Source organism: Trichechus manatus, unplaced genomic scaffold (assembly GCF_000243295.1).
Source record: "Trichechus manatus latirostris isolate Lorelei unplaced genomic scaffold, TriManLat1.0 scaffold00017, whole genome shotgun sequence".
Taxonomy (NCBI): Eukaryota; Metazoa; Chordata; class Mammalia; order Sirenia; family Trichechidae; genus Trichechus; species Trichechus manatus.
In genome coordinates, this window is record NW_004443953.1 from 20,913,696 (window position 1) to 20,939,946 (window position 26,251).

The 26,251-nt window shown below is 43.4% G+C and overlaps 1 protein-coding gene across 12 annotated transcripts in view; it reads right to left on the reverse strand.

Annotated features, from left to right (window-relative positions):
• Positions 1–26,251, reverse strand: part of FYN (FYN proto-oncogene, Src family tyrosine kinase) — a 235,043-nt gene that overhangs the window by 56,211 nt on the left and 152,581 nt on the right. For 10 of the 12 annotated variants that reach the window (XM_023727684.1, XM_023727689.1, XM_012554411.2 and 7 more), the window contains 2 exons: positions 6,477–6,734; positions 2,169–2,265 (listed from right to left, as the gene is read on the reverse strand). In XM_023727684.1, the coding sequence (XP_023583452.1) occupies positions 2,169–2,265; positions 6,477–6,723 (344 nt within the window). In that variant the 5' untranslated portion in view covers positions 6,724–6,734. Of the gene's footprint in view, positions 1–2,168; positions 2,266–6,476; positions 6,735–17,903; positions 18,026–19,600; positions 19,697–26,251 lie in introns of all 12 variants that reach the window. The other 2 variants (XM_023727682.1, XM_023727681.1) reach the window with 2 other exon arrangements.

Consider the following 26,251-nt stretch of genomic DNA (forward strand, 5'->3'; position numbering starts at 1 on the left):
AGATACCTCTGGGCGGACTTGAACTGCCAACCTTTCAGTTAGCAGCAGAGCATGTTAACCATTTTAACCACCCAGGAACTCATAAATTAACAATAAGGAATCACAGATCAGAATAGATCAAAGCCTAATTCTCTCATACCCACCTCCCAGCCCATCTTTCCAAACCTGCACGCAACTGGAACAGCTGAGTCCCCTTTTGTGGCGGCATCTGGCCTTTCCAAGACCAAATCTAACACTGAACTCAGGATTCCATCCCCACGTATCAACCTTGGCACTGGTACTTGCTAGCTCTGTGCACTCGGGCAGTTCCCTGACCCGAGTCCGGGATGACTCTTCATATGTAGGACGATGACTATGCTACATACCTCATACAGTTGTTGTGGAGAATAAATAAGAACATTTGTAACTTAGCACAAGGCTGGCACGTCACGAGCCTTCAATAAATGGCAGCTGTTTACTATTTTAAAAAATTCCTGAGGCTACATGAGGAGGGCTCTTGGGGGACAGGTAGTGTTCTTTTTCTTGATCTGGGGGCCGGCTGCACGGGAGAGTTCAGTTCATGAAAAGTCAGCAGCTGTACACTTCTGATACATGCACTTTTCTGCAGGTATTTCAACAAAAGTAAAAAAAAAAAAACAAAAAAACAGAACAAAAACAAAAAACCCATCCACATCCCTGATAGTGATGACAATAATTGTAATTTAAAAAAAATCCCTGTGGCTGTGTAGACAGTCTTCTGATGTCTGGAAGAGAGTAACTGGCCTCTTATGGGAGGAATTCAGTTCTTGCTGTTGAAAGGTGGCCTACTCCCAGGGGCCTGAGAGTTGGGGTCAGGGTGGGGATCCCAGGGAAGGGTCTGGAGGAGCTCCCTGTTACAGTGTCCACTCCTTGTTCCTGGGGAGATGTGGTGTGAGCAGAGCTGCCTCTCACCTTCTCTTGCTCACTTTCTAGCAAAGCTGAAGAGCCACGCTATAAGTCCTTCTGCCATCAGGAAACACAGTTTGCTCAGGAGTAGAGGACAGAGCAACCCAGACTTGGGTGCTTTGGAGTCTCCTGGTCTGGCTCCTAGCACCTAGGTGGTATTCTTTCCCAATCGCCAGGGGAGCACTCACAAGGAAAACCTGAGGTGCTGGTGGGAGAGGGGTCAGGCCTGTCTTGTTGACATGGGCACCACCATTTTCTTTGGAGTCTAGATTTTTCTGGAAGGCCCTCATCATGCGTGCTGCCTCAACCTAATTATTAAGGAGTATTTGAAAACCATAGGGAAATCTGACCCATATTTATTCTAACGGAGGTATTAAATGTAGGATTTGAAGAATGAGTCATTTTCACTCTTGAAACTTCCTCACTGCCTGTTTAAGTATTGTTCCTACTGGCCATATTTAAAATGCATGCATTGCAGTCATTCAAGACTGGGTGAAATTGTTTCTCCTTTATCTCAGAGATTACAGTCACATGCAAATTTTCATTATGGGGAAACACCTCCACAGACTTCACCGGTTGGGATTTTCAGTAGTTTTGAAAACAGAAGGAGCTTGTCGCCGGCCTTAAGTGAGGGCTCAGCCAGTGCAACTTTTGAAATGTGAAGAAAATCTCAAGGCTGACATAATATGGGTAGCGAAGTCTTGTGCCAACCTTTTGAAACTATAGATTTGTTGGAGGGGGATGCTGGTGCTTTCACAAGCTTTAAAACTAACAAAACCAAAACCAAAAATCATCATTGACTCTGCTACTAAGGTATCCTCAAAAAGATCCCCGGACATTGTTTTGTTGTTGGGTGCCTTTGAGTCATTTTCACTCACAGCAACCCCATATGACACAGTAGACTGCCCCATAGGATTTTCTTCGCTGTAATCTTTATGGACGAAGATCACCAGGGTCTTTCTTCCTTGGAGCTGCTGGATGGGTTTGAACTGCCAACCTTTCTTTTAGCAGCCAAGTGCTTAACCATCTGCACACCTGGGCTCCTTTCCCTGGACATACAATGTCATAAAATACTGCACTGGGTCATCAACTCTTCTTTTCTCAAATTATATTGCTATGATTACTGAATTTAGCAAATGTTCTAGTCACGTTTCAGGTATCTAAAAAGGTGCAGATAGAAAACAGAAGAATAATTTCCCAATATGAAAGGCAAGCATCCTTTCCCTTTCCCTCTCCAAACTTACGAGCTGTTCAATATTTGAAATTTTTCTCCTTTGTGAAAACTCAGGTCATCTTCTGTCCGTGCTTCATAGTCATAAAGGGCCACAAACAGGGTCACTCCTGACAAAACAAAATCAAAACAAGAGAGATTATTATGCACGGGGAAATTAAATCCAAGGAATTCAATCTTCACTAAAACCTCATTCTCAAAATCTACATCTTGTCAGCGCTGATAACATGATGCAGTGTTGTAATTAATGTGTGAAAACCAGAGTCACAGGGTTTTATTTATGCCTCAGTCTTTGCAGAGGAAGCATGATTTGATCTGACTAAAACCTGGAGCTGAAGGACTTCTCTGCACAGCTTTTGAATGAGTCCTTGGGAAGAGGCAGATATTAATATCATGTCCAAAATCAAAGGGCAGCAGCAGCATTAGACTTCAGATTTGCAGAGCTCTGCAGCAATTACAGACACCCTTTATCTGACACATGTTCTCCTCCACTGTGGAGCTCATGTTAGGCTCTGGGTAAAATGGATCACTCTCCGCCCCATGGGTAACAGTAATGTAGCCTGTAATAGGAAATTCCTTCTGCAGCTTGGAGGACTTTAGAGGAGACGCCCTCTGTAACGTTCAATCCCAATTAGAGGATGTGTTACCCTTGGCATCTGCATCTGCTTTTGCGAAGTCTTTAGCTGCTTGGTCCTACTACTCAAAATGGACCCCTCTCTCTTGTTCTTCTACCTTGAACACACCTACCTTCATACTATACTCACTCTTGCTCACAACCACCCAAAGTCTCCTCATCTGCTTGAATCTTGGAAAGGGACCCTTGTTGCTTTGCAGAAATTTGCTATCAAGAGCAAAAAATGTCCAGCTTCCCATTTGGCCTAGGACTTCCTCCATGTAGTAGGCAGAATTCTAAGAGGAGCCTAACGGTTCCCACTTCCTGGGATTCACACCCTTGTGTAATCCCCTCCCTCTGAGTGTGGGCTGAATCTAATGACTTGCTTCTAACCAACAGAAAAATGGCACAGGTGATGGGATGTCACTTTATGACTTCTGTCTTGCTAGCAGACTCTATTGCCACCTTGGCCTGCACCCTTTGATGAGGCAAGCTGCCATATTGGACAGGCCACATGACCAGGAACTAAGGGCAGACTCTGGCCAACAGCCAGCAAGGAATAGAGGTCCTCAGTCCAATAGCCCGCAAAGAACTGAATTTTGCCAACACTACATGGGCTTGGAAGCAGATCCTTCTCAGTTGAAGAACCCTGCCTATAGCACAGCTGACACATCTTAATTGTAGCCTGTGAGAGACTCTGAAGTAGAGAATCCAGCTAAGTCATTCCTGGATCCTGGATCCACAGAACTGTGAGACAATAAATGTGTACTGTTTTAAGCTATTAAGCTCTGCGGTAATTTCTTATGCAGGAATTGATAACTAATACACTCCATTTCTCTGCTCTCTGGCTTCTCATTTTTATCTCCACAACATCAGAGTGCTTGGTGTGATCTAAAGAACTCACAAAATGGAGACTCCTCTTTCACCAAGCTGCGATTTTGCTATGTAGGTAGTTCCAAGAGAACAGATGTGTTCGTGGAACTATTCATGAACCAGAGAGGGAGGTGGGTTTGTCTTTCTGCCCCACCCCCAGTGGGACTTCCTGTAGGGAAGCTGGCATTCAGAAGGTCTGACCACACAAAGTAGGGCTCCTTTGGCAACCTTCTTGTTTTCTTTCACTTTCTTTGAAAGATTAGAAAAGAGACTGGCTTAAAACAAAAAACATGGGAGCCTGTAAGTTCACGCCTATTCTCATTTAACACTCTATTAACAGATTCACTTCATTACATAATTTAAAAACAAAGCCAAGCCAGCTCCATTGTGTGGAAGACCAGGCACATGAAGACCCACACTCCCACTCTCTCCTCGCATCAGCTGACAAGTTCTCATGAGCCTTTTATGTTCTAGGGACTGAAGGGAGAACTAAACGAGATCACAGAGAAACACAGGCACTGTTCCTGGCTTTAAAGGACCGAAAGCAGAGTTGAGGAGAAAGGACATGCGTGGAAAATAAAGCCAAATAAGAGAAGGCAGAAGAATCCTCCAACATTTGGGGGTACTGACAGTGTTTTAACTTGCAAATTCTATAAGGGATCAGGTGGCGTCTTATGCTAAGAATTGTCCCCAACTGTGGTATAGACCCACACATTCAATGCAAGGAGGCCTCTCAATTGATTTTAATAAATGATACCTGCAGACACAGGGATTCGGAGCCAGCACTCATGAATGAATGAGCAAGGACGATGCCTGTGTCAGCAGGAAAAAAAAAAAAAGAGTCTGGGCTGGCAACACTCTCGTGCTTCTCATGGTAGGCACAAGGGGTGTTTGCTGGGTGCCTTTTTGGCTTTTTCCTTCTGCATCAAGAGACATACTGTCCTAGACTGCCTGTCTGTCTCCTCTCTTCCTCTCTTTATTCCAGGCTCCTTCTGAGAAGGCAGGAGAAACAGGTGAGTGTACTAGCATTCATCGCCCCTGGGTGGCGCAAACGGTTAAGTGCTCGACTATCTGAAAGGCTGGCAGTTCAAACAAACTCAGAAGCACCTCATAAGGAAAGTCTGGCAATCTGTTTCCGAAAGATCACAGATGGGGTCACCATGAGTTGGAATTAACTCAAGGGAAACTTTTTTTTTTCTTAACCTATCATTCATTCACCCATGCAAGGCATGAGTTGAAGGCGAAGCTCGATCCACCCTAACAAAAGGATAAACTTAAATGTTTTTCTACTGGGCAGAACGTGATGCACTTGTAGAACAGAAGTAGCTAGTGCCCACAGGCTCCGGGTCGGGTCCCCTGATACACCCACATGGCCATGTCTTGGGTGCGGAGGCAAGAAAGTCGCTGCTAATGCCTCAGTAGTGCTGACTCCCCAGGTAAAAAAGCACAATGGATAAGATATAAGGTGTCTGCTCCCAAATGAGCTGAGAGTATAATGGTTGATGCTATAGTCTTTTAAACTGTTGTAATAAGCAAAACAGTTTGGAAGAAATAATGTTAAATATGTAGTTACCACGGTTCACATACTGGGAGAGGATTTGGAAGACTAAGGCTGTATGAGATAACTTCCAAATATTCTGGAAAACATATGTCTGAGACTGTATGCCAGATATTTTACAAAGTATTAGCTAAGTCAGCAAATACACATGGCAATAAAATGTAGCCCTGTGGTGTGAAAGAAAACTTAAAAAAAAAATGAGAAAGTTTCCTTAAGGATACTTAAACCAAGATTTTAAAATAGGCGAGGTACATGAAAATACTTATGCTAACCTCAGTCATATGGAAAATGATGGGGAGACCAGATTGAGAGAGAGAAATAGAGAAAGACAGAGAGAGAATTAGAGAAGACAAATGGCCAAAAATAATGCAGCCAAATGACCCTGTGGCGGGGAAATGAGAGGCAGGCTGAAGATTAGGAAGATGAAGGAGGAGGTACTGCCCCCATAAAGTGGTTCTTAAACGAGGTGGGGAGGGTAGTGCATTAATATCTGGGGAACTCAAAATACACATGCCCAGACCCAGTCCTGGAGCTTCTGAGTCAAAAGCTTCGTGATGAGACCAGGCACATCCATTCTGAAAAAAAGCCGCCTGAGTTACTGTGAGCCAGCTAGCCAAGGATGAAAAAGCCATGGCCCAAGGTCCCTCTGTGGCATGCTGTACCTCGCTACTCTGAACCTTAGCACAGAATTCCCACAGAGCAGCAACTGTGCCCCTCCCCTGCAGCCAGCATTCTGACTACATCAAGCTCTGGCTTTTGAGGATCCCTCATCTGACAGGGGAGTGGTGGTGTTTCAGTGGTAGAATTCTCGCCTTCAATGTGGGAGAACTAGGTTCGATTCCTGGCCAATGCACCTGGTGCACAGCCACTGCCCATCTGTTAGGGGAGGTCTGAGTGTTGCCGTGATGCTGAACAGGTTTCAGCAGAGCTTCCAGACTAAGACGAGGAAGAAAGGACTGGCTATCTACGTATAAAAACCAGCCACTGAAAACCCTATGGATCACAATGGTCCAGTCCACCACAGATCACGGGTATGGTGCAGGACCAAGCAGTGCTGTGTTCCACTGTGCATGGACTTGCCATGAGTCAGGGGGCTGAGTCAACTGCAGCTAACAACAACAAACATCTGATAGGGAACAGGTAGAAAATGATTAGAAACTAAAATGTAAATTCCTTAGTCAAGGGGAGGTGACTAACCACAAATATTCAACTGACAAGAAAGTTAAGAGCAGCTGCCTCCCACTTGCCTTCTGCCCTCCACCACCACTGGGGCTTACCTGTTCCTCCTCTTGTGCGCAAGGTCCCAGTATGAGACGAAGAGTTCACACCCCCAAAGACAGTGAGTCCTTGGCCCCCTGCTGCGTGGAAGTTGTTGTAGTTTGGGATGGAGGTCACGCCGAAGCTGGGGTAGTGCTGAGGGGTGGGGTCTGTGCCATAGCGGTACCCAGAGCTCTGGTTCAAGCTGCAATCCCTCTCCTCCGTCAGTTTTGTTGCTTCTTTATCCTTACATTGCACACAGCCCATTATCTAAATTCCTGCCAAAACAAAGAGGAGGCCTATGAACTTGGATGCCTCTAGTTGCTAGGCTGCTTTACATAAAAAAGAATACAAAGCCCACCCTTGGACATTTCAGGCCTCTGAGGGCTATGAGGAAAAGCTAAAATGGCTAAGGGTGATGGTTAGCAGGAATCTCTGTCCCTTTATACTTAACAATCACATTTGTTCCCCATACACTTTGGGCAATGAGATCATCAGAGTACAATGTTCACCCTTCAGCAATTTTCCTCAAATGAGGCCTGCACCTCTTAAAATCCTGTAATATCGCACACCTGCTAAAGACAGCCCCCCAATACTTATTATGCTTTTCTTTAGTCATCTAAAAAAATGACATATGCTCTATAAAAGGAGTCTATGCAATATTTGAATAAAAACGTCCATCACAGCAAAGTAAATCTAAGGAAGAGGGTGCAGATGTGTTGGAAAAGCCAGACATAGCCCTTAAACAACTCAGCATACTTCTTCACTCATAGGTACCCATTCTTTATGCACAAATTTGGTAAATTTTAAGCAGTGCATCAAAATTAAGAAATAGTTACTGGATGAAAATAAAATCAGCAGAAGCTAAGAGGGCTGAGTATCCCTGCAGATGTCATGATCGCCTAGAGTTAACAAAATTATTTAAAGCTGCTAATTAACTTTTTTAAAAAAAATTATTTATTTAATAATTTTGTTGTTGTTGTTGAGAATATACAAAGCAAAACATACACCAATTCAACAGTGTCTACGCGTACAGTCCAGTGACATTGATTACATTCTTCAAGTTGTGCAACTATTCTCACCCTCTTTTTCTGAGTTGTTCCTCCCTCATTAAGTCACTGCCCCCTACGGTTCCTACCCAATCTTTCGAGTTGCTGTTGTCACTTTGATCCCATATAGGTAGTTCTTAAAAGAGCCTAATGCTCAAGGCAGACATTTTTTACTAGTTAAGCTAAACTACTGTTTGGTTTTAAGAACACTTCGAGGGATATTTCTGCTTTAAGGTTTAAAGATTTCTCAGGGCAATAGTTCCAGGGGTTCATATACCCTCCATGACTCCAGAAAGTCTAGAGTCCATGAGAATTTGAAATTCTGTTTTGAATTTTCCCCCTTTTCATCAGGACACGTCTATAGAATATTGGGTCTAACTGTTCAGTAATGTTAGCTGGGCACCATTCTGTTCTTCCAGTCTTATGGCAAAGGAGGCAGTCGTTCATGGAGGCAATTAGCCACACATTCCATTCCCTCCTCTTATTCCTGACTCTCATTCTTCTTCTGTTGCTCCAGGAGAATAGAGACCAATCATTGTGCCTTGGATGGCTGTTTGCAAGCTCTTAAGACCCCAGGAACTAGGCAAAGAACTAGGAGATAGAACAGAAGCATTAAACACGTTATTAGGCCAATTAACTGGGATGTCTCACGAAACCATGACCCTAAACCTCCAAACCAAGGAACCAAATCTCATGATGTTAAAAAAGCTGCCAATTAGCTTTTCAAATTTCCATTAGCTTTTGCCATTTTCCAAGAACATTTAAAAAGATCATCCCCGTGATCTAGAATTAGTAGTGGATTAACAGCTTAGCTCATTGTCACCCCACCCTCCTCCAAATCTACTTCTCCTGGGATCCTCATTTCAGTAAATGGCACCACCAATGACCGAGTTGTGCAAGTCAGAATCCTGGGCCACATCTTTACTTGCTCCTCTTTGTTCACGTCTCACTCTTTCTGTCTCATACTCTACTATCCAAACATGCTGAACTTTTCAGTTCCACAAAGGTTCCATTTTTTCCACTCACCTTCAGACCTTCAAACTGGGCCTTAAACACTCTTTCCCCCTCTTCTTTGACATACAATGGATCCTCATGTCCCAGGTAAGACACCACATACTCTGGAGAGCTGGCTCTGATTCCCCTGCCTCCCCCTTGGCTGGGTTAATGCTCTTCCTAAGTGCTCCCACGGCATCTTCATCTCCATCATCATGGCCCCTATCGTGCCATATTAAAATGGGACCTGTCTACTTATCTCAGTGCCCAATAGACTGTGAGTTCCAAGAAAGCAGGGCCCTGTCCATTTTCATCACAGCTATATCGCCGATGCCTAGCACACAGTAAAAAGAAAAACAAACCAAATCAGTTGCCATTGAGCCAATTCTGATTCATGGCAACCCCATATGTGTTAGAGTACGACTGTACTCCATAGGGTTTTCAATAGCTGGTATTTTGGAAGCAGATGACCATGTGTTTCTTCTGAGGTACCTATGGGTAGACCAGAACCTCCAACCTTTTGGGTAGCAGCTGAGAGCGTTAACTGTTGCACCACCCAGGGGACTCAATACACAGCAAATGAATGATTTTCCCAGCCCATTATGTTTCTCTTTCATTCCTCCTTTCTTTCTGCATCAAAGCCAGTGCGTCTTCTTCCAACTCTTCTTTGGTGAGCAGCATGCACTACAGTTTTGAATTTACTGATGCATTTAATAAGTGGAGAAGATTCAGAAATACGAGGTAAGTCAGACAGGCCACTCCACGTTGGACTGCAATACCCTGCGAGGCTGAGAGGGGGCAGAACATGTTATGGATGTCCCTGCCAAAACTTTGAAAAGCAGCCCCTTTGGGACCAAAGAACCAAATAAAAAACACATGACATCATGTGTAATTACATGTAGTCCCTGGGGAGGGCACAGCTGGCACGGTACAGGAAGAGATTTGAGCCAGTTTTTCTATATTATCTTGAAAACCAAAGATGTGGGGTTGGGGGTGGGGGGTGAGCGTGGAGGGTGACACATCAGATGCGGAGACTCCCGGCAGCACTGTTCTGAGCACTGCTTTTCTACTGGACTGGGTCACGGAAGCAATATCAGACTGCTCTAAAGCCCTCTTGCATTACATATTTCAATAAATACTTATTGAACTGAATGTCAGTTCTGAGAATGGAAATGTTTGGAAACGAGCCGCCTACTGCTTGAGCTGAGATCACCAGATCTGGAACACATTTACACATAAATCATTTGAGATTAACTTAAAGTACACTGTTTCCAGCATGCTCTCTAGATTATGGTAAACGAACATGATTTTAACACATTTCCAATAGGAAATGCAAAATATCTCCAAGGCATGATTTATAGAAGGAATTTCATCATTTACTGCTGGTGTTGCTTCATAAGACTGACAAATATCTTGCCCACTTTATATTAACTCACGGTGGAAAGTTGCCCCAAGCTCTTACAAACACCAGACAGAAAACAATTCTTGTCCCAGGTGTGTTTTAAAGGGGATTTTACTGACCTACTGCAATTAGAGGATGTGAGAACTGAATCACAGAGTCATATTATTTATACCAGCAGTTCTCAGCTGGGGGTCATTTTGACTCCAGGAGACACATTAGGTAAAGTCTTGAGACATTTTCGGTTGTTACAACTCGGGGTGAGGAGTGCTACTGACATCTAGTAGGTAGAGGCCAGGAACGCTGCTAAATATCCTACAATGTACAGAACAGTCCCCCACAACAAAGAATTCTTGTTTTTGTTGTTCGGTGCCATTGAGTTGGCTCTGAACCATAGGGACCCCACGTACAACAGAAAGAAACACTGCCTGGTCCTGCGCCATCCTCAAAATTTTGCTATGTTTGAGCCTACTGTTGCAGCCACTGTGCCAATCCACTCATTGAGGGTCTTCCTCTTTTCCACTGACCTGCTACTTTACCAAGCACAATGTCCTTCTCAGGGGCTGGTCCCTCCTGATAACATGTTCAAAGCACGTGAGTCGCAGTCTCGCCATCATTGCTTCTAAGGAGGATTCTAGCTGTACTTCTTCTAGGACAGATTTGTTTGTTTTCCTGGCAGTCCACTGTATATTCAATATTCTTCACCAACACCATAATTCAAAGGCATCAGTTCTTCCTCTGTCTTCCTTATTCATTGTCCAGCTTTCACATGCATTTGAGGTGATTGAAAATACCATGGCTTGGGTCAGGCGCACCTTAGTCCTCAAAGTGACATCTTTGCTTTCGAACACTTTAAAGAGGTCTTTTACAGCAGATTTACCCAAAAAATTACAAGGACCCAAATGTCATTATTGTCAAGGTTGAGAAAACCCTGATCTATACAGAAGAAACCACCTATATCTTTGAAAAACTGTGACAGCTGTCTCCCTTATATGTTTTTGTTGTTGGTTCACTGTTGATTTTGCTTTTTGTTTGTGACTTTGGAGAGACACCATGAGTTACAGAGTAGAACTGCTCCATGGGGTTTTCTTTTCTTTTCTTATTATGCTTTAGGTGAAAAGTTTACACAGCAAATTAGTTTCTCATTACACAATTAATACACAAATTGTTTTGTGGCACTGGTTGCCAATCCATAGAGTTTTCCTGGCTGTAATCTTTAAGGAATCAGATCACCAGGCCTGTTTCTTCTGCTGGGTAGGTCTGAATCGCCAACCTTTTGGTTAGTAGCTGAGCGCAAACCATTTGCACCACTCTGGGACCTTTGTCTCCCTTATATGCAGTTGATTAACATGCAACCCAGAATGCCTTCCTTAGGAAAGTAGGTATGCTAGGTGGAAGGAGGCAATTACAAACACTGACATGAAATGCTCTGATACTTCTCTAGAAGCTTGTTCACTGTGATAGAGAAACAAGCAAGAAACCAATGAGAATTCTCATGACAAACTACTCTTCCAACCCCAACAAGACTCTATATTAGAGCCAGCAAACTAAGAAAAAAGTCATTCAAAATCCTACTGAGAAAGTATCTCCACTGTAATATACGACTAACAGCTTATATATGATTTTCTGAAATAATGGAAGGAAAAAAGTCATAAGTTCCTCAAAGGCAGGGATTATTTTTGTTTGTTGTTTTACTACAGTATCTCCACTGTCCACTTGGCACACAGGAGTAACTCAATAAATATTTGTTAAATTAATGAATGCAAAAAATAATAATAATTTCAATAAATCCATTTTAGAGGAAGCATTTGCTTTCATTTCTCTTTCACAGAAGGACAGCCCATCAGTACTTCGTGCATTTACAATTTTGAGTTAAGTAATGTTTCTGCCCAGATCTTGGGTATTCTCCCCACTTTATTAAAATAGATTAAAAACAGAAAGGAATGGAAATAAATCAGTAAATGCAGGCTTCAGCCATTAAAAGTTAATTACAATGAAAATATTTGTGTAAGACTTTGTACTCTTCTTTCTCCCACTTGGGGCATTCAGACTAACTATTTCCTGATGGTAGAGTTGGAGATGCTAGATGAGTTGTACTCAGTGTGATCAAGCTCTTTGCCATGAGACAAAGTTCTGAGCATTCAAGTTAAAATTTAAAAAATCATGCCATATTATATACAGTTATGTGGTGAGGCTTTTACGCCCAATTCTGTAGATTCATCATGAACACATTGTTGTTGCCAGCTGCCATTGAGTCAGCCCCTGACTCATGGCGACCCTATGTACAATGAAATCAGACAGATGTGATCCACATGGTTTTCATTGGCTGATTTTTGGAAGTATATTGCCAGATCTTTTTTTTTCGTAGTCTGTCTTAGTCTGGAAGCTCCACTGGAACCTGTTCAGCATCCCAGCAACATGCAAGCTTCCACTGACAGACGAGTGGTGGCTGCACTTGAAGTGCATTGGCTGGGAATCAAGCCCAGGTCTCCCACATGAAAGGTGAGAATTCTCCCACTGAACCACCAGTGTCCCCATCATGAACACATGGTGTACTAATACATTTGCTCTAGATGTGCTCCATATCTAGATGTGTGGAGCACATCTACAACAAATATATTAGTACCACTGAATAATTTGAGAACCTCTCCGATAATGACGCTCTGAAAGTAGAGCCTTGGAATTGCTCTGATCCAGAGACATCACATACCACAAAAAAAACCCTGATGCCGTTGAGTTGATTCCGACTCATAGTGACCCTGTAGGACACAGTAGAACTGCCCCATAGGGTTTTCAAGGCTGTAATCTTTATGGAAGCAAACTGCCACATCTTTCTCTCACAGAGCAGCTGGTGGGTTCAAACCATTGACCCTTTGGTTAGCAGCCAAGAGTTTCATCGTTACACCACCAGGGCTCTATGTCTATAATACAGGTGAAAAAGCACTTCGACCAACAGGATCCTGTACCTGTGGTCAGGCTGTATAGACTGTAGCTGTGAAGTCTCTGTCTTCCAGTCCTGCTGCAAATTGTGGGGCTGTTTCTACCATTCAAGTAAAACTCAGTTTACTTAAACTTCCTTATTCCTGGGAGCTTCTCAAATGTGTCAACAGCATTAAGCAACATGGGAAGAGCTGTCCAGCAGGGAACTCAAGGATCACTACACTGTGCTCCCGTGAGCATGGCAGATATCATCAACAGATCATTTCGATTGATTATTGCTGCTTCACCATGATGTGGTCTCAGGATCCTCTCCGCATTACTCTCTAGTGATCAACTGACATAAAGGATGGAATCTATTCATTACTGCAGGCATAGGGTGCTATGACCCAAAATGAGACTACTTGATCATACACTCCTTCCTCCTGATACCACAGACCACAGTCTGGTCTGCTAGATGTGCATTAAAACCAGACCTGCTCACATTTTCTCATCTGCCTATCAACAGAGCAATGTCAGCATGCTCAGTGAGGACATTACGGTACATGAGAAAGGATTTCAGGTGTGTGCAGCAGAAATACCCAAAAGGAAAAAAACACCACTGGAAATCTTCTGCACAAGCAAATGACTTTCTCCTGAGACACATAAACTCACAGGTACAGGAGGGCTGGCAGGAGGAAGAAAGGTGAAGCTGACAATGAATAACTTTAATTTCAGCAGTGTAAGCTCTTTTGTCTCAGAAACCAACTCAGGTGGGCATGAAGAAGTGACAGCCCTTAGGCATAACTCGTCCTTGCTCCTGACAGCCCCAAGCAGACAGCCTGGATTTTGGAGAGTGACAGGTAAAGCCACACTCGGCCGGCACTCGGATGTAGCATGCTTCCTGCTGCCATCATTCACTTCCCTTTTAGCCGGTCTCCACTTTCCCAGAGCAGGTGTCATAGTGAAAGTAAAAGAACAAGGAAGGGAACTGAAGTAAGCACCTAGAAACCAAACGAAAGTTTCTAGGAGATAGTTTAAAAAAAAAAAAAAGAATTTAAAGCTAAACTATAGATCTATTTCACAGTTTCATACACTTTTCTGTGAGAACAGCAAAAACTGGCAGCTTAACGAGCAAGCAGTAATAGCATGAAAGAAAAGGATAAGACATGGCAGAGACACAGAAGTTATCTGACTTTAGAGCAGAAGATTTATGGCAGGGGGCTCTTGATCCTTGTTAAACTGGAAACACCCACAAGAATCAACCTGAGATATTTTGCTATATTCTCAAGGATGCTAATCCCATGAAGGTGTAGGGAAGTCTTTCCTTAGTTTTCACCATGTAACTGCTGGAAGCATGGCATTTAGAGACAGGTGACTGTCACATCAGTAGCAAGGGTAACTGGGCCATAAAACCTGTCACCCAAATTTTGAAATTTCCCAGTATTTCACCCCCCACCCCCAATTAGCAATGGGACTTTCCTCCTTTATAGGACACTCAGTCAGATGATCCTGCCACTCCACAGGGGAGCGCAGGCAGTGCTGCCTTCTGGGGCAAGCCAGGACAGAAGGGCCAGGACTGATCAGGGAGGGTGGAGAGAAAGCAGGACCATGCTGGACATGCTCAGAAGCACAAACACTCCCTAAGGTCCTAAAACAAGGGAAGAGGTCATAGTTGGGTTGGTACTTGGGAGATGTTACTACTTGGGGCTGAACTACATACAGTGTTGGTGCTGGGTCCAGCCAGTGGTCCCAACCCAGCTATAAAAAAAAGAGCACATAGGACTGTCAATGTAGGAAAATCCTCTTTGCTGCCAAGTGGAGGGAAGGAGTGAACATAGCTGCCTTGCTGAAAAGGTGGTATGGAAGGCAGATTTCTAACATGTCCCCCAAGATTCTCATTCTGGTGCACATGCCCTGTGTAATCCCTGTTGTCATTGTTGTTAGCCGACATCAAGTTGGCCCCCACCTCATGGCAACCCCGTGGACAATGGAATGAAATGTTGCTGGATCCTGTGCCATTCCCATAATTGGTTGAGAACTGTCGTGACCCACAGAGTTTTCAGCAGCTGATTTTCAGAAGAAGATGACCAGGGCATTCTTCCTAGGCCATCTTAGTCTGGAACCTCCGTTGAAACCTATTTAGCATCATCGGAACACACAAGCCTCCACTGACAGATAGGTGGTGGCTGTGCATGAGGTACATAGCCTGGAATCAAACCCAGGTCTCAGATATGGAAGGCAAGAATTCTAGCACTGAATGCCCCCTATAATCCCTGGGACTTGGGAATGAGGAGATAGTCACTCACATGATGAAGTTATGTTACATGGTATAGCTGACTTGAAGAAAGAAAGATTATTCTGGGCATATCTGACCTAATCACGTGAGACTTTAAAAAGGACTGGGCTCTTCCTTGAGAAGTAGATTCAAAGTGAGAGAGGGATTTGATGCGAGAGAAATTCTCTGTTGCTGGCTTTGAAGATGGAGGGAGCTGTGTGGCAAGGACTGTGAGTGGCTTCTAGGACCTGAAAACAACCCCCAGCTGACAGCCAGCAAGGAAATGGGGATCTCAGCCCTATAACCATAAGCAATCATTTCTGCCAATAACCTCAGTGAGTTTGGAAATGAGTTCTTTTCTTGTCAAGCCTCCAGATGAGAATGCTACTGGCTGACACCTTAATTTAGCCTTGCTGGGTTGAGAACCCAGCCATGCCATGCCCAGGCTCCTAACCCATTGAAGTGTAGGTTAATAAATGGGTGATGTTGTAAGCCACTAAGTCTGTAGTAATCTGTTACCCAGCAATAAAAATCTAATACCTATTTTGGTGAGATGGGGCACCACAGAGACAAGGGCTCCAATCTCAGCAGTGATAACCAGCATCTAATGAGTGCTCACTGTGGGCCAGGCATGTGCTATGAGCTGGACACACATTATCTCATAAATTCTCATGACAGCTCTAAGAAGTAGGTATTGTTATTTTGCCCCACTTTACAGTGGAGGAATCTGAGGCCCAGAGAGGCTGGGGAATTTGCCCGCAGCTATGGCAGTGATGGGGATGGGATTTGAAGCAAGACAGCCTGACTTCATGGCCAGCGTGCTGAATCTCAATACTAGAGCTATCTCCTGCACCATGGAAGCCTGGCCACTCTGTGTAAGGGTGTGGGTGCAAGAATGGGAGTGGAGGTAGGAGGTGCTGAGGCAGAGACCTGTGAGGAAGGATCCCTAATTCTACAGGACCCAAGTTCATGTGCATCACTAACAGAGGACTTGATTTCAAGGCCTGGCCTCACTTTCCCACTTTCAAAATCCACCCCCAGAACAGTGGATTCTGCAGTGTTGCCAGTACCACTCTAGGCGTGGAGAGTCACTATCTTCTATGATGTGATTTGGCATCTTAATGAGCGTCAGAGCCAATGGCACTGAACCAGCAAACCAACTGCTGTCAAGTCAGTTCCAACTTATGATGACCCCATGTATGTCAGAGTAGAACAGAGCTCCAAAGGATTTGCAATGGCTGTGATCTGTTGAAAATAGACTGCCAGGCCTTTCTTCCAAGGTGCCTCTGGGTGAACTCAGATCTCCAACCTTAGTTTCCTGACCTTTCTTAGACATGAGAGGGGTATATATACACCCAAAGGATTCAGCATTGGTTTCCTTGATATAAAAGTGAATGTTCCTATTACATTTAAAATATGATTTGCTTTACAGGCAAAACTCTCCAGAAGATATACAGATTGTGTCTTAGTTATCTAGTGCTGCTACAACAGAAATACCCCAAGTGGATGGCTTTAATAAACAGAAATTTATTCTCTCATAGTTTAGGAGGCTAGAAGTCTGAATTAAGGGCACCAGCTCTAGGCGAAAGCTTTCTCTCTCTCTATCAGCCCTGGGGGAGGGTCCTTGTCTTAATCTTCCCCTGGGTCTAGGAGGTTCTCAGTGCAGGGACCCCAGGTCCAAAGGACGCGCCCCGCTCCTGGCTCTTCTTTATTGGTGCTAACGAGGTCCCTTTTTACTATCGGAAGCAGAGTCATCAACATCTTTAAGACTAACCAGACTTGAGAACCAATTTAAAAACTCATCCTTACAATTTTGTGTCTCTAAAACCACTCTTGGTACCAAATGTCATAGGCTGGGTACTCTAGAGAAGTGTGTATATACATATATATACATACACATATTTATCTCAAGGAAATGGCTCACGCAATTGAGGCTGGCAAGTCCCAAGTCCATGGGTCAGGTGTCAGGGTGGAGGCTTCTCCTGACTCACGTAGCTACAAGGGCTGATGAACCCAAGATCAGCAGGTCAGACGGCAGGTTGCTGGCTCACGGGCTGTGGAGGCTGATGAATCCAAGATTGGTAGGTAAGACGGCAGGCTGCTGGATCAGAGGCTGTGGAGGCTGATGAATCCGAACATCAGCAGGTAAGTTGCTAGCTCAAGTCCCAAGAATCAGAGGTCAGATGACAACGAGCCAGATGTAGGATTCAGAGCAAGGGCCTTGCTAGAACATCCATTTATATACTGGAGGGAGTCCACACCCCCAAGGAAACTCTCTCTCAACTAACTGGCTGCTCACAACAGATCTCATCATGGAGTTGGTTACATCATTACATAACTGCCAAACCACTGAGAATCATGGCCCAGCCAAGTTGATGCACAACCTCAATCATCACACTACATAACCTGAGATATACCTGTAACTAACCACAAAATAACAGATTTCTACTCTTGGTGGAGCACTGTGAGGGAAAACCTCCACCAAACACAAGTAAAAACAAACTACAGCCTCTGAAGTGAGAAGACTCATGTAAAAGTTATAATACAGACAACGTAGACACTGGCCACAGGCAACGATGGGAGACAGAGCCTATTTAAACATCATATCAAAGCTTTAATTCCAAAATAACAAGAGGTGGAGTTGGACTCATTCAGTCATTTATGTCTTTGCCAAGACCCTCTGGAGGGTGACAGGGGTGGGTCTTGTTCTATACCACAGAGCAGGGGAACTGAGCTAGAATAAATCACTCTAAAAAAGTCACATAAAGAAAAAGCCACAATCCTGGCCTAGAAGATTGTTTTGGCTACCTACCTCTGGCTTGTCTTGTCCAAATGACCCCCAGGCTGAGAAGAGGCAGCTCACATCCCTGCAGCATATTCTCCTTTCCCTTCTGTATAATCTTCCATTCCCCAATGCCCAGAGATTCAAAAGCACTTAATAAAAAAGAACTGGAAGCATTAGACCCCAATGGTGAGACTTAACACTGCAGTCCCCTAAATGCTGGAACTGTTCCCAAACTCAAATGGCCAAATGAGGCTTTAACACCAAACTGTGGAAAGGCTCCAAAAGGAGGGTAAGAACATTTTCTTCTTACATTCATTTCACTTTGGATCTCAGGGTTAAGACAAGAGCCAAATGGGGATGAAAATAAGGTTGATAGGTTTTAACCCGGTCTTTGCCAAAGGGTTCAGAGCACAAATTGAAAAGTCGTTCAGGCTTCCCCCCAACCCCTTTTGGACCATCAAAAAGTCCCTTGTGGGTAATATTTTACATTTTTTTTTAAACTTTTATTGAGATGTAATTCATATACCATAAAATCAACTCTTTTGAAGTATACAGTTAAGAGGTTTTTAGTATATTCACAAAGTTGTACAACCATCACGACTATTTAATTCCAAAATATTCTCATCACCCATTAGCAGTCACTCCCCATTCCTCATTGTCCTAGACCCTAGCAACCACTAATCTACATTATATCTCCACGAATTTGCCTCCTCTGGACGTTTCATATAAATGGAATCATACAATATGTGGCCTTTTGTGATTGGCTTCTTTCACTTAGTATAATGTTTATGAAGTTCAATCATGTTGCAGCATGCATCAATACTTAATTCCTTTTTATGGCTGAACAATATTCCATTGTGTGGGCCAGTCATTGAAAACCCTATAGAGCACAGTTCTATTCTGACACACACAGGGTCACCATGAATTGCAATCGATTTGATGGCAGCTGGCACTGTGGTGTGCATATACCAAATGTTGTTTATCCATTCATTAGTTCATGGTCATTTGGGTTTTTTGGCTATTATGAATAATGCAGCTATGAACATTCATTTATAAGTTTTTGTGTAGACATATGCTTTCAAATCTCTTGGGTTAGTATTTTAATATATAAGTAATTTATATAGCTAAGAAAACCCCTAAGATTAGCTAAATGGGAAAGCATGTGAAGTGGCAATTCAAAAAAAGGAAAAACAACTTGCTAAACATATGGGAAAATATTACCTTTAGCGGTAGTCAAAGAAACACAGTTTCGATTAGTAAGATATTATCTTTTACTTCTGCATTAATTAAAAAAAAAATCTACCCAGTAGTGATGAAGGTCCAACGAAATGAATATTTTCACACAGTACTGATAAAAGACTGAGCGTAGTATAAGCTTTTAGCAAACCAATTTGACAATATTATCAAAACACTTCGAACTCTTTGACCTATGAATCTATGCTAAAGAAATACTTTTATAAAAATGACACACAAAGAGATTCTAAAAAGTCTTATTTATAATTTGAAAAACCAGACAACTTCCTAATTAGCAACAGGGTATTAGATAAACAAATTATAAGGTATGCCCATAGCAGAAAGTTAAGTAGAAATTAAAACTTAAGTTTGCAGAAAATCTGTGATAATATGGAAGAATGTTCATGCTATATTAAGAAGAACTGTGTGACTGTAACTATGTGATGAATGTCCAGAAGACTCTTTGGAAGGAAACATACTGAGATGCTTACTGGTAGTGTGCAATTGATAACACCATCGATGACTGTTCTTTCTTCTGACTCTGCTTCTGTATTTCTCAGATCTTCTATACTGAGAATGCACAGCTTCTATGATGAGAATAAATCATCTTTCTTTTTTAATAAAAAGGTGTCTTTGATTTTATGGTACAGTTTAATTTGTGTTTAAGTTGACAATCATACATTGATGAAGAATGCCTTGTGAACTGAAAAATTAATAAGAGAGTGAGAAAGAGTGATTTCAAAGTCTGTTAAGAGGCAACCTCCTTTTCTGGAAGGTGTGAAAGGTGCTAAAGGACACAGGCTTTTCTGAGTGTTTTCATAACATCTGTGCTTGGAAGTGGGTGGTGTGGGAGTAGCGCAGAGAGTGGATGGGGAACGCACACAGATAACAGCCAGAGAAATCTAATTAAGGGCACAGAGAAAGCAAAGCCGTATACTGTCAACTCAGAAAACTATGTAGGTGGCAAGTGGCAGAAACTGGGATAACAGAACTGAGAGCAGCGTTGCTGGGTTGGTGAGTTCTTGAGAATGTTTGGGCACAAAGTACTAGGTACTAGGGAAACCACTAGCCTGAGAATGACAGCACTTCCTCAGGTCAACCTTGGAACCCACTAAGGAGCTCTGGTTGCTGAGGTCATGGAGGACCTCTCTGTGAGTGAGGTCCTGAAGACCACATCTTGGCACAGTTCATTGGGTGTCTGTTGGAGGTAGGGGCAAGGGGACTTTCTCAGGGTATGAAGCAGAACCATTCTGCATATTGCTCCCACTTTTCCTCTTGTTATCTTCACCCTTTCCTGTTGGGACATTCACCCTGGCATTTTGATGCTTCTTTTTTCCAGCCACTATCCCTAGAACTCAGGGCAATCCAAACAGTAAGCAACACCAGTTTATGGAATCTGAAATTGTAAAACACACACAAAAGATCTATGAACCATGTTTTTTCCTAATGTTGATATTCAGTCAAGCATCTTTCCACCATCCTTGCCCCTGTTCTATAAAAACAACCACAGAAAAAAAAGTGGGCTGTATTCACAAACCAGCATTGAGAAATGGGAAGGTGAGTGTAGCATCTGGGCCACCGTGGCAGAGGCTGGCCTTCTGGGCTGTGCCTGCTTAAGGAGCAGTTGTGGCAGAAATGGCCAGGGGCCCAAGGGTCAGGGTGTCACTGGGCAGAATCACAAGAAAACACATTAGCACAAAGCAGCTGTCTGAGCAGGCGTCATCATCGCCCCCTCCCCGCCAATACCAAGGATGAGGATGAAAGGGAGGAGGTTCTCTCTCCAAGGCCGAACAAAAACCTGCTCTGCCAATCACCCACTCTCTACAGAGGTGCCTCACCAGATGATTCTGTAAATGTGGCCTTATTCTTTCAAAAACGGTGAATTCTTTTTCACTTTCTTTAATTCACCAGTACCAGACAAGAAATCGAATTCCTTTAAAGAAACAGAATGGACCTGGAGTGAGGAAAATTTTTCTTTTTGCCATCAAGCTCATAGAATTGTGCTTGTGGTTTCCACGTCTCCCCTTCTCACTGGTCATTTATCTGGAGACAAAGCCAGAGCCCACCAAAATCTATTGCCCTGAGAAATTGGTGGTGAGGCCATTTGCATTGTGCTTTTGGGACACAGGCTGATGCCTTTTCTTTAGAGAATGACATGAAACCCAGTTCCTCTGTCTCTGAATTTTTATGTTGGCACTTTATTCAAGTTACAAGGAATCAGCAGTGCCAACAGTGATAACTTTTGCATCCCTTGCTGTGGTTTAGAATTTCAAAGCTTCTCAGCAGCTGTTTTGGTGTGAAGGCTGATAAAGTAGGCAGTTAGAAAACAAACCTCTCTCTAATCCCACAGTCTCTGCTGGGACAAGCAACAATGGTGCCGAATGGAACAAAGGGAGCAGAGGCCAACTGACTCGAGCCAGCCTCCTACTTCCACTTTATCGCCTAAAGGAAGTGACCACTGTCTCTGCCTTTTCTTGAATTTAATTTCTGTACCCCTGGTAAAGGAGCCCTGGTGGTGCAATGGTTAAGTACTCAGCTGCTAACCAAAAGGCTGGCAGTTCAAATCCACCCAGTGGCTCTGTGGGAGAAAGACTTGGCAATCTACTTCGGTAAAGATTATGGCCAAGAAAATCCTATGGGGCAGTTCTACTCTGTCACATGAGGTCGCTATGACTTGAAATTGACTCGACAGTACCCAACACCACCACCACCACTGGTAAACCCAGGTTGGCTGGCTATGTGGCGTTTGCTTCAATGAAGCATTCAGAAAAGATTTGCGCTCATAAGAGCAAGTGCCATCAGAGATGCAATGGAAATTAAAGGAGGGAGACAAGTAAGAGAAAGAAAACATGGTACCCACTGAAGGCAGTCAGGGATGCTTTCCCCTTGAAACAAATTAAAAGCAGTGTTTGGGATGGCAACTTGTGGCTACTTTATGTAGAAGGAACACGTTACATGAGTTAGACTACTTGTTGATAACCTACTTAACACCTGACAGAAATCTGGCTAGGTTTCTGTTAACAAATCTAAAGAGCGAAGACTTGGTATTTACCAGTGGTAGTTACATTTTATGAACACTTTGTTGTTGTTAGGTGCCGCTAAGTCAGTTCCCACTCATAGCAACCCTATGTACAAGAGAATGAAATACTGCACCATTCTCACAACCATTGCTATGCTTAAGCCCATCACTGCAGCCACTGTGTCAGTCCATCTTGTTGAGGGTCTTCCTCTCTTTTGCTGATCCTCTGCTGAACAGGATGTCCTTCTCCAGGGACTGGTCCCTCCTGATAACATGCCCAAAGTATGTGAGACAAAGTTTTGCCATCCTTGCTTGTAAGGAGCATTCTGGCTGTCTTCTTCCAAGCAGATTTGTTCGTTCTTCTGGCAATCCATGGTATATGCAATATTCTTATCCAACACCATAATTCAAAGGCATCAATCCGAGAAGCTGAACTATATGAAGAAGAACGTGGCATCGGGATTGGAGGAAGACTCATTAACAACATGCAATATGCAGATGACACAATCTTGCTTGCTGAAAGCGAAGAGTACTTGAAGCACTTAAACTGATAAAGATCAAAGACTATAACCTTCAGTATGGATTACACATCAACATAAAAAAAATAAAATCCTCACAACTGGACCAATAAGCAACATCATAATAAACAGAGAAAATATTGAAGTTGTTAAGGATTTCATTTACTTGGATCCACAATCAATGACCATGGATGCAGCAGTCAAGAAATCAAATGATGTACTGCATTGGGCAATCTGTTGCAAAAGACTTCTTTAAAGTGTTAAAAAGCAAAGATGTCACTTTGAGGACTAAGGTGGGTCTGACCCAAGCCATTGTATTTTCAGTCGCCTCATATGATGTGAAAGCTGGACAATGGATAAGAAAGATGTATAAACAGTATTGTTTATAAAATTTAAGGTAAAGCAACTAAATAGTGACTTCATTTTGCATATGAATGAGGGCAGAAAGTATGACTTTTTTTTGAGTGTTGTCTTACAGGGTAATTAAACTTGAGGTTATCTCCTTAAAGATAGCACAGCAGTTAATCTTCCCTTTTCCTGTAGCTGGCAGAATTCTAGTATCAGATAGGGTTGCCTGGGGGCAGAGGGACATAGGCTTGACAACCTTGAGGCTCAAATCATTATCACTAAAAATACGTGAGTAGTGTGAGGGTGAGGACAGGTGAGGGCTGTGGCTTACTGCCTCACTAAATCCATTCCCTTCTTTTATAGTAAGAGTTTTAGCTAGGTTTATGGCTATGCAGCTGAAGGCTGTATTTTCCAGACTCCCTTGCAGCTAGGTGTGGTCATATCACTAAATTCTGGCCAAATGGTTGTGAGTGGATGTGATATATGCAACTTCTGAGTCATGGTTCTTCAAAACGGAGCTGGTTGCCCTCCATTCTCCTTCCTACTTCTTGTGGACTAGAAAGTAGATGCAATGCTGATGTACTGATTTTAATAAGGTAGAGGATGGCAACCCAACAGGGAATGGCAGAGCCTCAGGGCAAAAGAAGCCTGGGCCCTGGGTGGCCTTGTGGGGCACAACTGCTCACGCCTCTAAAGTACCGATCTCTGACCTTAACATGAAACGGGCATGGACGTCTATCTTGGGTGAGCCACTGTTTTTTTGGGGGGAAGTGGTCTTTTTTGTTATAGCAGGCAGCCTGTACTCCAACACAAGGGTCTTATGTTGGGTCACGTGGTTTTTAGGGTTTTTTTTTTTCCCTGCCTCTAGAACCAATAAGAGCTTCTGATTTCCTTTGATGCTGACAGTTGATCTTGGATTAATTCAGGGGAGTAAGATAACAACAATGAAAAGTAACAGGAGCTACTACTTATTGAAAACTTATTTTATGTTTGGTATTTTACATGTGGGATCTCATTTAATCTCCAGAACAACCACACAAGTGTATTTCAGTTAAGGAACCTTGGGCTCACAGACTTTAACTTGCTCAGGGGGACCAAGGGAGTGGGGGTCTGAACCCACATTTAATGCAATCACAAACTCTTCCCACTCTACCATGCTGCCTTTGAGAAGGATGCTCTGGTCCCAGCCACCTTCCAGGCTGAGCTCAGGACTGGTTCCCAAGTCTCCAGGACATATTAAACTCAGATTACCAGGATTCTGGCTTAGAGAAGGTCTGGAAGCAGGGGCTTTAGCCTGGGAAAAGGCTGCTGACTAGCTATTTGGCTTTGAGCGTATCACACCAACACTCTGGAGCCTGGTTTCCTCATCAGTCGAGCAATGGGCCTCAACAAGGAGCTCTCCAGAGTAGATTTCAGCCGTGAAATTCCTGTAGGAGTCCAGAACACTTCTGCACACATTCAAGCAGTCCACAGACAGGCACAGAACAGCTCTTCGCTTCTCCACATCTCTAAGCTGAACCTTATCAATCACAAGGACTCTTGGGGCGACCAGACCAAGTAGTCAAGTTTGGCTAGAAACACGAAGATGGCCCTGCTACGGCCAGAGCCTTGCCCATGGCATATTATGAGAGTTTTAACGAAGTGATCCACCACCCACCTGTCAGTTTGTCATACTGTGGTGGCTTGCATGTTGCTATGATGCTGGAAGCTATGCCACCAGTATTTCAAATACCAGCAGCATCATCCATGGTAGAAAGGTTTCAGCAGAGCTTCCAGACTAAGACAGACTAGGAAGAAAGACCTGGTGATCTACCTCTGAAAATTAGTCAATGAAAACATTATGGATCATGAAAGAACACTATCCAATTTGCTCGCTTTGACACTTCACCAGCAGGTGACCATCATATTAGATGAAGCAGAGAGCCAGCAAGGGAGACCTTAGGTAAGATGGATTGGCATAAGAGCCACAGCGAGGGATTCGAACATGCCAGTGATGGTGGGGATGACACAGGACCAGACGACGTTTCATTCTGTTGTGTATAAGGTAATCAGGAGTTGGAGCTGACTTGACGGCAGGTATTCATCTCTATCTAATGATGTGATAAGAAGTTAGGCATTGCTGTACCATACAGTTTTATTTTATTTTTTGCACTATGGCTTAAAGTACTCTTTCTTACTGGGGTTTTTAGAAGACCCAGTCATGTCCCATACTTCCCTTTGAGGCTAAAATGAAGAATAACATCATCTGGCTCAATCAGCTCTGGCATCTGTGACATGCTTTGGTCCTGACCCATCTCCTCCCTCAACACACAGAGGTTCCAATTCTGGCTCTACCCTGAGGTTGCTAGGTATAGCTGTTCTCCTCCTGAACTGCTGGAGATGAAACAGTTAACAAGAAAACAATAACAAGAACAAAGAAACTTCCTCCCACTCCCCCCAACAAAAGTTACTTAGAAATTTGTTACTATAGTAACAAATTACCAGTTTTCAACTGTTTCTTTTCCCTTATTCCATTCCTGTTTCTCTGCCTATATCCTTTTATTTACATTCAGCCCTACTTCCAGCATTTACTCAGCAAACATATTTTGATCCCATCTATGTGACAGGCAAGGAACCTGGGTGATGTAAGCGGTTTGTGATCGGCTGCTAACCAAAAGGTTGGTAGTTCAAACCCATCCAGCGGCTCTGTGGAAGAAAGGCCTGGCAATCTCCTTCTGTAAAGATTATAGCCAAGAAAGCTCTATGGAGCTCAGTTCTATTCTGTAACGCTTGGGGTCACCAAGAGTCAGGGGCTGACTCAACGGCAGCTAACACAACAACATGTGACAGGAACTGTGCAAAGGGCTGTGGATATAAAGTCAAGTAAACAGGGTCCATGCCTTCAAGGACCTTATATCTACTAAGGAAAAAGACAAACAAGTAAATCAAGGAACTCGGGCTGGGGAAGGGCATACAGTGGGAGCCCTAATTCATACAGATCAGCAACTGGGAAGATGACTGGGCAGAAGGTCCACACGGAGGCGGTGGTCACTGCAGGCAAGGAACAGGGCATCTGAGGACACAGATGTGGAACGGCATGATGCTCTCAAAGAGCTGTAAGTGGTTCTATGTGGCTTATTTAGTTTATTCCAATATTTAAGGCACACTCAACATAGTGTATAGGGATATTGTGAAGCTCTGGGCTATCAGAGTGAAGAAGATAGCCCCCTTGCTCAAAAGAGCTTATAATTTAGTACAGATGAAATGTGCAGCTGGAA